At 44.1% G+C, this 14,570-nt stretch overlaps 1 protein-coding gene across 2 annotated transcripts; it reads left to right on the forward strand.

The window, feature by feature from the left end:
* Window positions 1-3,799: 3,799 nt before the first annotated feature.
* On the forward strand, window positions 3,800-11,135 carry TAC1 (tachykinin precursor 1). 2 transcript variants are annotated; one of them, XM_027910863.1, is made up of 6 exons: window positions 3,800-3,910; window positions 4,626-4,763; window positions 4,877-4,973; window positions 5,607-5,630; window positions 7,294-7,347; window positions 9,411-11,135. In XM_027910863.1, exons 2-6 carry the CDS (start codon window positions 4,641-4,643, stop codon window positions 9,458-9,460), a joined length of 348 nt encoding a protein of 115 aa, XP_027766664.1. In that variant the 5' UTR covers window positions 3,800-3,910; window positions 4,626-4,640; the 3' UTR covers window positions 9,461-11,135. The 2 variants fall into 2 exon arrangements, with proteins under 2 accessions (XP_027766664.1, XP_027766670.1); XM_027910869.1 differs by lacking the exon at window positions 7,294-7,347 and having other exon boundaries at window positions 3,801-3,910.
* Window positions 11,136-14,570: the final 3,435 nt, after the last annotated feature.

The following is a 14,570-nucleotide window of genomic DNA, read 5'->3' on the forward strand; positions in this document are numbered from 1 at the left end:
CTCTGTATCTGCCCAGGAAAGGGCATTCCTTTGGCATGCAGTTCCCACTGTTCTCCTCCTTGCCTGTCTGTGAGCACAACATAATTGAACCTATAATGTCTTATTGCACAGACAGAAGAATAATCACTCATTCTTTATAGATGGAGAGGGGGGAAGAGAGAGAGAGATGTATAATTATCACACATGCTTCATATGCATTTATGTGTACAAGCATATGCTCTGAAAATGTAATCTTTCATTAAAGGAAAAACTGAAGATGACAAACTTGTCCTGTAAAAATTTAAATACAGGGGAAAGACTAATTCAATAACCTGTCCCCACTTAGAAAATCAAGATGCTACTGTGAGTTCTGCTAATTTTTCCAATGCCACTCGGATGCTTTGCCAATAAATAATCTCACGGTGCCAAAATGAATCACTGTGTTACAAAGAGTCCTCATCTGTGATCAAAATCATTCTATTTACCCTGGAGACACATATCTATGAAAAATTTAGGAGGTAATCAATCGTGGTCTCTCTTTCCAATGTTTATAAAGTTGTATCTTTGAATAAGAATATTTCCAGTCTTCTTGCCATGACTGAAAACATCTGAGGTCTCGTATGTTTACAGACAGGATCACTGTGCTTAGGTAGACTGCATCTCATCCCTAATTTTTTGAAGTTATATAAAATAACTGTTCTAGGTCTGTCTCTATTATTTGTAGCTCCCTGGTAAAGTGACAAAAAGAGATCTCAATATACATGAGAATTAGGCTCTAGGTTTAAATATATAGCATGTAATTGTATAGCATAAGGCCACTGAAGAACAATGCCAGATGCACTCTTTTCATGTCAAGCGCTCTGAAATTGTGCATAGTCAGAAAATTCAGATCTGCACAAAACCTTCCATGGTCACATGTAATTTTCTATTTTCCCATTGTACATTTGCTGTTTGTTAATGGTATTAGAATCACTTGATAACAGTGTGGCAGCCAATGTGACTTACTGTTAAACTATCGGACATTTTCCTGGAAACCAAAACATCATCATAAAATTCAAATAAACATTTCACAAGGATCATCACACAGGAGGTATCACATTAAGCCTACTGTAAAAAGAATTCTCTGAGGTGCGTTTCACAGGCAATTGCTTCCCAAATAGTTTTCCATTAGTGTTGAGATTCAAGCTACAAAAAGTGCCGTTAGTTCAGTTCCTAACCTTGATTAGGGAAATATCTGGATAAGAACTCCAAAAGTGCCTTTCTTTGTCACCCTCACCGGAAATGTCAACCCCTATTTAGTTTACTTTGGGTCTAATGATCTCTTGATTCATGAACAAAACTCTTCATCCTGGTTGTTAGAAATCACATGGTCTTACAAGAACAGGAGGGTGAGATCAGTGCCCTGAGCATGGATAGAGCAGAGATATTCACCATAGACCATGCAAGCTCACATATTTATTCACAAGGTTACTCACAGATAGATACATGCTACTATCATATGCCTGAGGAAGAGGCAGTTTTCGTAAAACTGTGGATTTTTGTTTGTGTACAAAGGACATTTTACCATGCTGTAGTGCATCCCTAGGGCAGTGACTGGGGAGCACAAAAACAGTAGCTTCAGCTGCTTTCAGGTCAAGATGTAGCTCTTGCTTCCTTATTTGAGTCTTTTGCCTCTCTTCCACGTGAAAAAAAATGAACTCAGAAAATCCCCCTAGGAATCAGCATTGCTCATAGCCATGAAATCTGCTCATTTCCTGAAAAGTTCGTAGTGCAGTGTCTGGGTATTGCAGGTCAAAGAAAGATTAAACAGCCAATTTATTTTAGAAATTGAGAAAGAGAAAAGTGAGCATGACCTATTAGTCAGTTTTTCTCTTCCACAAAACTATTAGGTAAGTCTAATAAGTCTAGATAAAGTACTTGAATTCATTAAAGTTTCTGAAGAATAGAATGGACCCCTTTTTAATTTTTCTTTTCTTGTTCTTTCAAAAAAAGGAAATCCCTGTAATTTGATAGGTCAAGTTATGATTACATCCTCTTTGGTAAAATGTTGAATTAGAGAACAGAGACTTTCAGTTCAAACTTATACTTTACATGGACTCTTGGATGATAGAAATTGATTTCTCAGGAAGTTGGGAGTTCTCAAGATTTCTGTGAGACGTGAGCTTCATTAACATCTGTAGGATTGGCAAGCCTGGTTTGATATATATAACCTTTGCTCCATTGTCACTATAGTAAACAGAAATGACATAATGAAAAAAACCCACAAGAAAACAATTTTCTTCAGAGTTTTCAAAGTTCACACATCAAAACAAAGGATCAAAGCTGCAGCATGAAAATCTGATGGTTTGGGTTCCCAGAGTTGCTAAACATTTCTATTTCTGCCAGCCTTTGATAGGCAGAATGAGAAGCATTGTCACCACTCATACTTGTGGTCTCAGCAGAGATGCCCACATCAGGTGCTGGTACTCCATGCTGGCCTTTTCCAAACCACTGTTTTTCTCAAACACCCTGCAAAGCAGCCCGTGTTGACTAGAGGGACCCTCAGGTCACTGGGTTACAATCTTTCCTGTTTATGTGCAGTCCTATAGACAAAGAGTAGACACCTCCAGAACGTGGAAGAGTCTCATTCCTGGCTGTGCTCTGGGGAATACTTTGTGTTCTGAGCAGCATTTCCAGCAGCATAACAGGAAGGCCTGGTATTAATCACACCTTTATTTAGAGTACAAAGGTCCAGGTCCTCCTTGGATCCACAGTTATACGTCAATGAAAGTCCTTCTAGAGGAGATTTACTACTGTCACCTTAATGGTAGCATCCTGGAGCAAGCAGAGGTGTGGTACCAAGGAGCTTATTCCAGCTCCTGAGTACTCACTTCTTTATCAAAAGAAACATTGTTAACTCTGTCCAGACCACATGATTTAGGCTGTGATACCATGCACCGTGATAACATGGGGGCTGAGGGAGCAGCAAGGTTAACTGAGAAGCCTCATGCACAGCTGACCTTGGAGAAATAAGATGGAACAACCATGAAAGGGAAGATAGCCTAAGCAGTTATCTGAGCCGAATGCCAGCAGCAATGCAAAGCTGTCGTAGGGGAAGGATGCAGGCAGGGATGTGCTCCTAGAGAGACTGGCTCATTTCCAGTAAAGGCATTCGCCTGTCACAGCAGCCAGCCCAGCGGTACCAGCCTGCTGCCCTGTGACGGCAGCCCGTCTGCAAGCACACACGCGCCAGACCTGGGGTGCACTCACTCGGCCAGGCGCTTCTCAGCTTCGTGCATTCCTCACTTCTGGTCCCAGCGGGCCGGAGCTGCTTGAGCAGTGGTATGGGGAGGGCAAAGCTGCGGGGAAAAAACTTGCCCGGGCGCGGGAGGCAACCTGCTCCCCGCATCCCGCTCGCCCCCGGCCCCTGCCCCGCTCTCCCTCCCGGCGGTGCCACTCGCGGCGGAGACCAGCTCTCCCTGCCGCAGGGGAACGGGGCGGGGGGGGCAGAAGTGAAAATCGGCATTCACAGCCTTAGGTCCGCGCCCGCATCTCGCATCCACATCCAGAGCCTCATCCCGCGTCCGCACCCGTATCCACAGCTGCCGCCGGGACGCGCCCTCGCCCCGGCGGTGCGGGGCGGCCCCGGGGGTGCGGAGCTGCAGGGAGAGGGGGTGTGGTGGGGAAATGTCGGGGAGAAGCCGCCCGGCCGCCGCGCTACTCCCGGCCCCGGGCAGATCCTGGAGGTGCCGCGGGAGCGGGAAAGGGGGGCGGGAGCTGTTCGCCGGGGCGGGGGCTGTCACGGGGCTGGGACCATAAAACCGGGGGTAATTGTATTTAGGCAAATGAGCTTGCCTCGGCCCTCCCCGTCTCCAGGTATATAAAGTGGGGAGCGCGCCTGCGGCCGGTCAATGCGCTCCGAGAGCAGCTCCCGCCCTCCGTGCTGCTGACGGTGCGTGCGCCTGCGGGAGTCTCTCCGTGCCTGAGAGGGTGCGCTTGTCCGTGTGGTTGTGAGGAGTGTCCGTGGGTACTTCTTTGTGTGTGCAGGGTGGTCTGCATGTGTGTACCTCTACGGGGTGGGTGCCTATACCTGCTTGTGCGTCTCTGAATGTGCCAGCATGTTTTCGTGCCTGTCCTGATGTGCGAAGGAATGAGGATGTACCTCTGGACAGCTGTGTGTGTGCGTACAGAGAGCTGCAGCCCTACGTAGGTGTGAGCATTTAAGGTGTGTAGCTATTTGTGTGAGTTTTTAAGTGGATGCGTGTGTACTTGGATGTTTGTACGAGGGAAATGTAACTGTCTGGATGTGTGTATGTGGGAAGGTGTGAATACCTGGATGTACATCGACGTGTGAGGGTGTGTTTATGTATAACCCTGTATGTCCGTGTGTGGAGGGGTACCTCTGGCTGCGTGTGCGTGTCTGTGCGCTGGTGTGCACACCGAGCTGCGTGCCAGTCTATATTATGTGTGGGGTGTGCGTATGTCCAGAGGTGTCTGTAGCAGTGGCGGGGAAGGGAGGGTGGTGTAACGGCGCCTGTGGAGTCTATACGCGCGAGGTGGCTTGTTCCCAGGTGTGCCCCGGAGGCAGCTGTGAGTGTGTGTGCAAGGCTGTGCGGGCTCGCCCCGCCGGGCTCGGAGTGCCGCTGCTCCAACCTCTGCCCCTGCAGGACGTCGAGGCGGCGATGAGGCTCCCGCTGGCATTCGCCGTGCTCCTCCTGGCCTCGGCGCAGGCGCTGGCCGAGGAGATGGGAGCCAGCGACGACCTCAGCTACTGGTCCGACTGGTCGGACAGTGACCAGGCGAAGGTGAGCCCTGGTGGCCCCGAGGGGTGCGGAAGCGAGGGGCTCGGTGCCGGGCACTGCCTGGGCAAAACGGGGTGGGGGGTTCGCACTGAGCGCCGGCCGCTGTCGCCCCGCAGGAGGAGCTGCCGCTGCCCCTGGAGCACTTCCTGCAGAGGATGGCCCGGAGACCCCGGCCCCAGCAGTTCTTCGGCCTCATGGGCAAGCGGGATGCCGGTGAGCGGGGTGGGGGGCTGGCTGCTGCTCACGCCTCTCCACTCGCCCCTTCTCCTGGTGCCTCCCCAAACTCCACAGCGGTTGTCGCTTGGGTTCAGTGTGTTACATCTTTTTCAAAAGCTACCATGCGGGGGGTTTGGGTTTGGTTTTTTTGTTTGTTTGATTGTTTATTTCAATTTTTATATCAGATAAACTCACCAGTTGGAAAAGAGAGGGCTTCTCATTAAAGTGCCATGTGCACACAAATTACAGCACGCAAATCCTGGTGAGGAATGTCATGGCAATTCATGGGATAATTCATACATGCTACTGAATTGCCCATGCGGGGAAATTTGTTGTATGTACAATTATTGCCGTGTTTTCTACATGTTTACTGATCCAAGAACTGATCTAAGAAATTGGAGCTAAACTGATCTAAATTATGTGGGCTTAGCTAAAACAAGTTTTTGTAGTCTCTTTGAAGAGAAATGCAATTGTAAACCATCACTTTAATTTCCCTTAAGTGGAACATGTGTAGGGTAGTTTTTGTATTTGATTTTTCAAAACATTTCAGTAGTATCATATGTATATGCCAGTGCTTTTTCAACAATGCTTTTTTTCCATTTTTTCTCTTTCCTTTTGTCTTCCAATCAGGATATGGCCAGATCTCTCACAAAAGTAAGTTTTTAAAAACATGCAAATAAGTAATTATTAGAAGATATTAAATAGGGAATAGTGTATTTGACGGGATTATTTAGGAGGTGACTGGTTTCAACCAAGGACTGGCAGCACTGCTGGTGAAGAAATGTTGTGTTAAAGGATTGAAACCTCCGCCCCAGTGCTGCTGTGAGCGTGTATCTCATCTGAGCTGCTGCAAGCTTTGAAATTTCAATCCATATTAATGTGCGGATGTTGCAGCTCTCACTTATTTCCCTAGGGGGGGATTCTGTAAGCCTTTCTTATAGTCAAGGCAGGCTTACTGCCAGACTCAGAGAGGAGCAATTAAGATGACAAAATCTGGAAAATTAGAGTATTGAATTTCCAAATCCCCAAGAATGCTTTCACAGGAGAGCCCAAGTCCTCATATGCAAGATACTGTATCTTTGCTCTCAGCATTGTCTGGTTTGGAATCAGACCCTTGCTCACAGTAAGGGCTGATTGATGATGTGCTGCCATATGAACAAGCCTATCTTGCCCTATTAATAGTGTGCCTTGCTCTGCTTCTGTGTAACACCAAGCAGGAGATGGTATCAGCACTGTGGTGTTACTTTGTTCTGCACAGTGACAGTTTTATCCTCTGAATTTATCTGAAGATGTTTAAACAGAAGCTGCAAGACTTTTAGTAAGTAAAAGTGATCTTGTGTTCTGTGACACCTCCTCTGTCCTCAGAGGTCAACAACCGTCCCAGTGTTTTGTTATCCACAAGATGCTTTCACTAAGGTTATGTCTCTGAAGACCAATAAAGAGTTTGATACAAAGCTCATGCCAAATAACCTGCTGACAAAAGTAAAAAAATTATAGCTTTCTGAAACTGCTTCAGCTTCAATTAATACATATGAGGTCTGAGGATCTTGTTTTGTAGATGAATTAGCCAAGCAAAATTCTTTTCAAAGAGAAATTTCTAAGTTTGCCTCAAAAGTCAGTTTAGATAAGGAATGAAAATGAGCCATTCTTCTTTATCTGAAACTATAGCTACTATATCTTGATAGATGCTATAGACCAAAACTTGGAGTAATTTATCCTCTGCACATCCAATGCCTTGAGAAGCACTAATGGGACAGGAGGGCAATACCTGAACTCATAAATATTCCAAATACAAAGCCAGACTGTCTAGCTCAGACGTGTCCAGACATAGAATCCCATTGGCTTCATCTCCAGTAAGGGCTCTGCCTGACCCGTGAAGGAAATTTTTCTTCCACATTACAGAAATAAAACAACAACAGATAGAAGAGATGCCTCACACAGATGCAGGCTATACCAAGACACTACTGCCTTCTTGTGCATTTTCTCAAATCAATAGGAATTGTACTGGGAGAAAAATAAGAATCCTTTAGTGGAAATTTGTTTTTTTCATTATACTTAAAGAAACAATTCCACAAAACAAAAAGTCTATCTAAACTAATGAGAAGGTGTCTACTAACTGGCCCGTGCCTTGGTCTAACCTGGTAAGTCTGATTAGTCAGGTTGACATTCATTCTCTGTTGTCTGAGAGATGGATGTGAACAACTGCTCTGTGAGATAAACAGTTTTGGAGCCTGTCTTCCTGCCTCGCGAGAACACATTATCTCAGAAGCCTGCTTAGTTAAAATGTATTAAAACACCCCTAAATATATTTTTTCAGGGCATAAAACAGACTCCTTTGTTGGACTTATGGGCAAAAGATCTTTAAATTCTGGTATGTATATGACTAAATCTGATACTTGGTGATATACAGCCTCTTCGTTCCGTTGCCTCTTTGTTCTCTCCCAGCGGATGGAAGAAGCAAGCTTTATGTAGTGTAGACTCAGAGTTCTCTGAAAAAGACCCAGGATTTTCTTTGCCACCCAAGATATTTCAGGGTTTGCTTCACTCCAATGCTTGAGATAATCAGGCTGCTTTGAGCTGCAGGCGAGCTCAGGTAGAAGTCCCCAGGACACTTTCATTACTGCCCTCTCCTTGCATGTTCTGCTGGTCCCCAAAGTACTAATACAAGAAAAAAAATCTAAATTTTACCGACATGTCAAGAAAAATTCAGAGGCCAAAAATGTAAAGTTCATTTAAACTTGTGGTCCAAATCCAGATCTCATCAGGTATTGGAATATCCTCATCGTCTCTGGAGATCATTATTCCTAAACCCTAGAGCAGAAGGTGGAAGAAGAGCACTTCAATCTGCAGATCAGGCAGTTAAACATTCCCAGCCTCTTCCAGCTTTTCACTTTACCCAAAGCATTTTAAGCTTTGAATGGATACTGTGAGTTTGTGTTATTTTCCCATAGCATCCATATGGGGCACGATTCTCCTCTCCCCTAATGTGCAGAACCCCTGTGGGTATCTGCTGATTGCCTGTAGCTCTACCTTCCCTGTGCTGTAGGGCTGTACTGAGGAAATCCCTCTGTATGAACCAAAGTATCAGTTGATTCTCTAGAATGGGAAGTAAAAAAAATAAAAACTCTAATATGTATTTCACATCTCTGAAATAGTTCCCACTGTTTTGTTAAATGGATGATATAAGTTAAATTACTAGCTGACACCTTTATGTTATGTGGATACATGCTGTGATCTATAGTCTGCAATTATGGTTGTCAGTAACTTTTATTTTCAATTAAACTCCATTTAAGACTAGTAATATTGCTCTCTGCATCATTTTACAAATTGCTATGTATCATGAATAATTTCGTACAATTTTATTTGTGGTGGCAATAGCTGTTAAATGCATAATACCTGTAAATATACCTGCTATCACAAAAGTAAATAGCCTGGAAGTAATAAAGTGGGTTTGGTTTCCATTGGGATTACATTTACATTAATATGAGAATGTGAAGTACAGCAAATGTTTTAAAAAATGTAAAGATTTTAATGCCCTAATTTCAAATTGCTAGTAGTCAAGCTACTGTTATGTGGTATTTTTAACAAAGGATAATAATGAAGTTTTACCCTGTTGGGCTATGTAATACCTGCTTGACAGGCAAAACTAGAATTTACTGCTTTTCTGCCTGATTCCTTGGGAGGGAAAGGGTAAGAATTTGCTTCTGCTCCTGAGGAGGAGCAGATAGGTCCAAAGGACTGTGTAATCAAAGCAAGATCAGGAGTAATAAATGTTAGGACTATCTTTACTTCTTCCTACTGGAAGATATTTAACTGGGCAGGACCTTTACCTAGTGCTATGGTTTTCTTCTGCAGAAAGCCCCTGAGAGCTCTGACAATGTGCAGGAGTTCACTCCATCCTGCTGGGTGTGAGTGTGATGCTGATTTAAAGCCTCATGTGACAAAGCAGGGTGCCCAGATGCTGATGTCTTACTCCCTGTTTTGGGGACAAACCTGGCCAAGAGGGGCTCTCTGGGGTTCACTCTCATTTTAAAAGAGGAAAAAGGAGAGATCTACCACTACTAAGCACAAAATATGTTACTGAAGACTATTTTAGGCTGCAGCTAGTCCACAGGAAGTCTGAGTCAGTCTGAGGAGCTTGACTTCTGCCACAGTCTTCAGTAAAAGTTAACCCTGTGTGCGACAGGTGCTTCAAGCAGCTCAACAGACAAGAGGTGGAAAACACTGCTCAGACCTTCAGCCTCTGGGAGGATAGTGTAGTCTGAGAGGAAAAACCAAATCAAAGAAGCTCAGGGTTGGGCGGGGAGGCCTGATCTCTGTTCCAAACATGCCACTGGGGTCCAGCAGCGACCTAGCTGGCTGCAGATCTCTGACATTTCTTGTGCTTGCAGGGTTTTATGCAAGGTGTGCTTCATTCTGCTTCATTTTTTGCAGGGTCCTCTGAAGGGAGCATAGCACAGAATTATGAACAGAGGCGTAAATGAGACATTCCCACGCATTATTTATTAAACTTCATTTGTTCTGATGGCCAATGCAGTGTAATATAAACTAATCACTGTATGGAATAATTATTTATTTAACAACTGATGGGGTTTGGGGTTTTTTGAGTTGTACATTCAATAAAATTATTATTTTTCATATTGTGGCAGTGATACATGTTGTGTAGGTGTGTTGTGGTTCTGAAAGGACCAGCAACCCTGGTGATGTCTCACAACAAAGCACATAATTTGATATGACCCATAAAGTTATGTTTACTAAACCAAGCAAATATTCTTTAGTTCATTGAAAGCGAGTCTATCAGCTTCACAGCCCGTGCAGAACAGAGCTGATGTTCAGTCTAGTGCCTCAATTTGTTTTCATGGTTTATAATGTACTGTAATTTCTGTATCAAAAAATATATTTGTATCATTACAGCATGTTTTATGTTCTGTGACTACGTATCTATATATTTTAAAAGGGGGGGGGTGGGTAATGTTTGAATGGGAATACAAGGTCTTCATTTCATAGTCTGGAATTTTATGACAGCAACATTTTAAATAAAAACTACTCTGGGGCTTTTGCAACATAATTCCTTTGGTGATAGTAATGGAGTTATTTCTCACGTTGGTCTGGAATGAGATTTAGATCCAAGCAAGAGTGATCTAAGACTGGAAATAAATATCAAATTAATGATTTCTTTTTGCAGGGAGGCTGTGAGCTTCCTCATGTGTGTTTGGTGAATGTTTGGAGGATATGCTACTGGAGACAGAAATTTCTGAGATTGCTCCAGGTCACACAAAGTGCCATCCATCCTAAACCTGATGGAAATCAAGAAACATGTTGTCTGAATGAAAAGGGTGTGGTGTACCCCCCCAGCTCCAAGTGGAATAATTTGCTGTAGAATTCATCCAATATTGCAGGTTTATTATTTAAAGCTAAGCTTTTAATAAATTCTAGCCTTCAGATTCACAATTAAAGCACCTGTTGGCTTGAATCCATGCAATATAAGAGAAAGAAAAAGTGAGTGTAATTACCTTTATAATTAAACTCTCTGGTTACTATATAGCCAGGACTGTGCTGAAATGCTACATACACTCACCAGATGCCAGGGCATCTGGAGACCTATCTTCTTTCCCCCTGCTAAAAGCTATATTTCTCTGTTTGATGCTATGGTGATGTGAGCTTTCGTTGCAGATGAATTAGCAAGAAAAACAATATATGCAAACCAAATTTCAAAATAAGTAATACAAAGGGATTCACTGGTTGGTTTTTTCCATTTTGGAAGTGAACTCAGCAACCTCCATTTTCAAGGTTACCTAAGGCATCAGCAGAGCTGCCCTCATTACGAGTGGGTGGGTGCAGGACCTCTCTCCTGCTAGATTAGAAGCAGCATCTAAACCTGTCCATGTTTCAAACAGATCCCACTTTCAGCTAAGTAGGAGGCAATCTAGCAAGGTGGGGGGCTGTATGGTAGGAAACCTGAAGCTGACTTACAACAGGGACTACATTCTTGTGAGGCACAGTGGTTGTACTGGCACTTTGCCAGCTCTTTGTCTTGCCAGTGCTAATTTTCAGACTAATAAACTTCTGTATGACCTCCTGCTGTGAAGAGGGGAAAATGATTGTCTAACAGCATGGCAAAAGGACTGTGGAAATGGATGTTGAATAATGCTCAGTGAAGGGTAAAAAGAGAAAAAACTTTCAAATTCCTCTAGCCCGGGAGCCTACAGTGCTCCCAGAGCTCACGGCTCATGTGCCCTGAATTGTGAGATGCAGAGAGTAAAGTGAAAGCCCAAGTGTTCGCTTCCTGCAGCCTGCACATCTCACAAACCTCTCTGCAGAGGCAACCACTGCAAACATATTTGCATCCAGAGAAAACCACAGAGGGTGGGTTTTAAATGTTTGGAGGACAGCACAAGTACTATTTAATGGCATCCAGTAAATAGATAGGACTGCCTTTTCTGGAAAAAACATAGAATGGTTTGGGTTGGAAGGCACCTTCAAAGATCACCTAGTCCAACCCTCTACCATTGGCAGGGACATTTTTGACTAGATGAGTTTTTTTAGAGTTCCAACAAACTGACACTGAACACTTCCAGGGATGAGACAGACACAACTTCTCTGGGCAACCTTTTGCAGAGTCTCACCACCCTGATTGTAAAGAATTCCTTCCTAACAACCAATCTAAATGTACCCTCTTTCAGTTTAAATATCTGATCATCTTCATGGCCCTCTTCTGGACTTGTTCCAACAGATCCATGCCCTTCCTGTGCTGGGGACCCCAGAGCTGGATGCAGTACTCTGTGTGGGGTCTCATCAGAGTAGAGTAGAGGGATGGGATGACCTCCTTCAACCTGCTGCCCACACTGCTTTTGATGCAGCCCAGGATGTGGTTGTCTTTCTGGGCTGCGAGCTGCGTCATGTTGTTTCACATCCACAAACAACCCCAAGTCCTTTTCCTCAGGGATGCTTTCAATCCATACTCTCTGCTCAGCCTGTATCTGTGCTTGGGATTGCCCTGACGTTGCACTTGGCCTTGTTGAACTTCATGAAGTTCACGTAGCCTCACTCTTCGTGCCTGTAAAAATTGTTATTGGTGGCATCCCTTCCCTCAAGCGTGTCATGGCACTACTACCATTGTTCCACTGCCAAGGCTGAGCCTCTGGCACCAAAGCAGTCTCCTTTTACTTGTCATTCTAATCAGTGTTTTTAATCTGGCATTTGGAAACAATTCAGTTTAATTTCTGGTGGTAAAATAATGTCAGATTTGTGCTAATTTGAGTTTTGAACATTAAGGTTCAAATTGGCATTGATTTATATGTTTGTATAGATATCTATTCCAAGTTAGAAATAAAGCAAATACATCAAGAGGCACAGTCTGAAACATTCCAACTGACTCTACTAACAATACAAAAAAAGCCCCTCATCACATTTCAGCACTGGCAGGGACCACTCGGTCAAGCTGTGCCATGTTGGGGCTGTGGGGTTGTGCCTGCCCAGAATGTCTAGGGCAGATGGGGAGATGCATAAATGACACATCTGCAGGCATCCAGCTCAGCAGCTGCCTGTCCCTACCATGGGCTCACTCCAAACATTTGTCCTCACAGGCATCCTGGGATACTGGAGATGTACACAGGAATTCTTATTCTTACATCTTTTATCTGCCTTTAGTCTTAAGCGATACAGTCTATGCATTACTGAGTAATTCAAAGGGACTTTGAAATAATTTCTATGGTCTTTAATCTCCCTTTTAAGGCTCGTTCACCTTTTAAACACTTTAATGTGTTGGGCAGCATTGTTTGGAGCCCTGGGCCACTGGGCCACTTGTGCTTTCGATCACTGGGCAGGGCCAGCTTTCCAGAGCCATTGCAGGTTTTGGAGAGGCTTTCACTAAATTCCCCGCTGCCTCCACAACAGCCAGCCACAACCATGACACAGACTTAGCTCTTTTTGATGGCAACAGTCTGACACCCCTCAGGCTGCAAATGCTAATCAATAACACTGCAGCAAGGGCATCTGTCAGCAAAATGCAAGTGAGCTTTAAATAAAGCAATAAAAATCTTCCTAGGAAATCAGCATGAGGAGTAAACTCTGGGTGATGCTGGTAATGGTCACCACTGGGGAGGTGCTACAGGCAGTTTGTCTGCAGCCCACCTCCAACATACTCAGCCCCCTTTTTGTTTCTTTTTTTCCCCCGGAAACACATCGTTCATCTGCATCTTGACAGGTGGCTGCTCTTCTGGTAGGCACTGTCTCCCTCACACACACAGCCTTCCCTTCCCTTGGATGGGGATGCTGAAGTCAAGATCTCGGCAGTCTGCCTTGCCCAAGCATGACCCGGAGGACATAATTTCCATCCAGCATCTCCATCTCTCTGCTGTTGCATGCAGACTGGTCATCCCTGGCAGCCAAACTTATCCTGGGAAGCCAGAATCATTGCACACATACCCTGTTCATGAACAGGGGAGCTGGGAGGGGGGTTTGGCCCCGCTATATGCACCTCACCAGGAGAGCTCAGGTTCTGCAGCACTTGCAAATCCTTCACTGTATTCACATCAGGAATCTGGTGTTTTTCATCATGATCCTAAACAAAAGAAAAGGAAGAATCTGGAAATATTTAGGCGCAGAGATCGTGCAGGAACCCAGCCCCCAGTCATCATTAGCTAGAGCAGAATAACACCAAGAGATTTTTGTAAATTATTAAAGTGATTCTTTAAAACGCTGTTTATTCAGAGTACGTCAGTAGCAGCTCCTTCAGAGCTACCAAGAGCCATTACTTAAATGCAGACTTTGTCCCTTAAAATATGTCTCTTAAACTATGGCTTAGATAACTGCTTTAGCATTAAGAGATACCAAGCAAGTCCCAGTGCAAACTTTGGTAATGACAAAATTTTCTTCTGATGAGCCCAAACAGTTCCCTTAGCCAGAATATCACAGACTGCATTAGCAAACATCTCCCAGAGTGACAGGACAAAAGCACACAGCAACTCCTTCCCTCAAGTTGTATTGTGTCAGGATGCAGACACCTGCTGTTCCAGATACACCCTCATGTCCTCATATATCTCCAAAATAACTCACCTTTGCAGAAAATAGTCATTACTGGAAGAGTACGGATTTTTTTTAATTTGTTTTTGCTGTTAGCAAGTGTACAAATATCCTCAAACTATGTCTTTCAGGGAAGACTCGCATTATTCTTTTAATGGTTCTGAAAGAGCATAGACTAAAACAATTGTCAACGGAAGAAGCTGTATGAAATTCATTATGATAGTAATTAAAAACTGTCACTGCTCCATCCCTGATAGATATCTGGTTTCCATCACAATAAAAGCGCAACTCACCAGCTCAGAAACTCCTTTTTAAAGAGAGGTACACAGAGCATGTGCAACAAACATCACCTCTTGTTTTCTCATCCATCTCTGAATTAAGCAAGGTCACCACTTACTGCATATAGAAGAAATGAAATGTGAACAGATTGTTAAACAACAAAACACTTCATCCGTCATGGTGCTTCATGCTTTCCCAGAAGCCTGGAGGGAGGTCAAGGCGGATGGCTTGGCCAGAGATAACTGCAGTGGTTGAGCTAGAAATGCAGTGCACACCCTGTACCTAGCCAGC

The sequence above is a fragment of the Empidonax traillii genome, unplaced genomic scaffold (genome assembly GCF_003031625.1).
Source record: "Empidonax traillii isolate 1590-97213 ecotype Southwest subspecies unplaced genomic scaffold, ASM303162v1 scaffold30:size3273891, whole genome shotgun sequence".
In the NCBI taxonomy this organism is placed as follows: Eukaryota; Metazoa; Chordata; class Aves; order Passeriformes; family Tyrannidae; genus Empidonax; species Empidonax traillii.

Excerpts from the sequence above, each read along its gene's own strand:
- TAC1 (XM_027910863.1), top strand. The coding sequence starts at position 4,641 with ATGAGGCTCCCGCTGGCATTCGCCGTGCTCCTCCTGGCCTCGGCGCAG. Across the intron at positions 4,764-4,876 it reads CGGACAGTGACCAGGCGAAG|GAGGAGCTGCCGCTGCCCCT; the intron begins GTGAGCCCTGGT and ends GTCGCCCCGCAG. Across the intron at positions 4,974-5,606 it reads CATGGGCAAGCGGGATGCCG|GATATGGCCAGATCTCTCAC; the intron begins GTGAGCGGGGTG and ends TCTTCCAATCAG.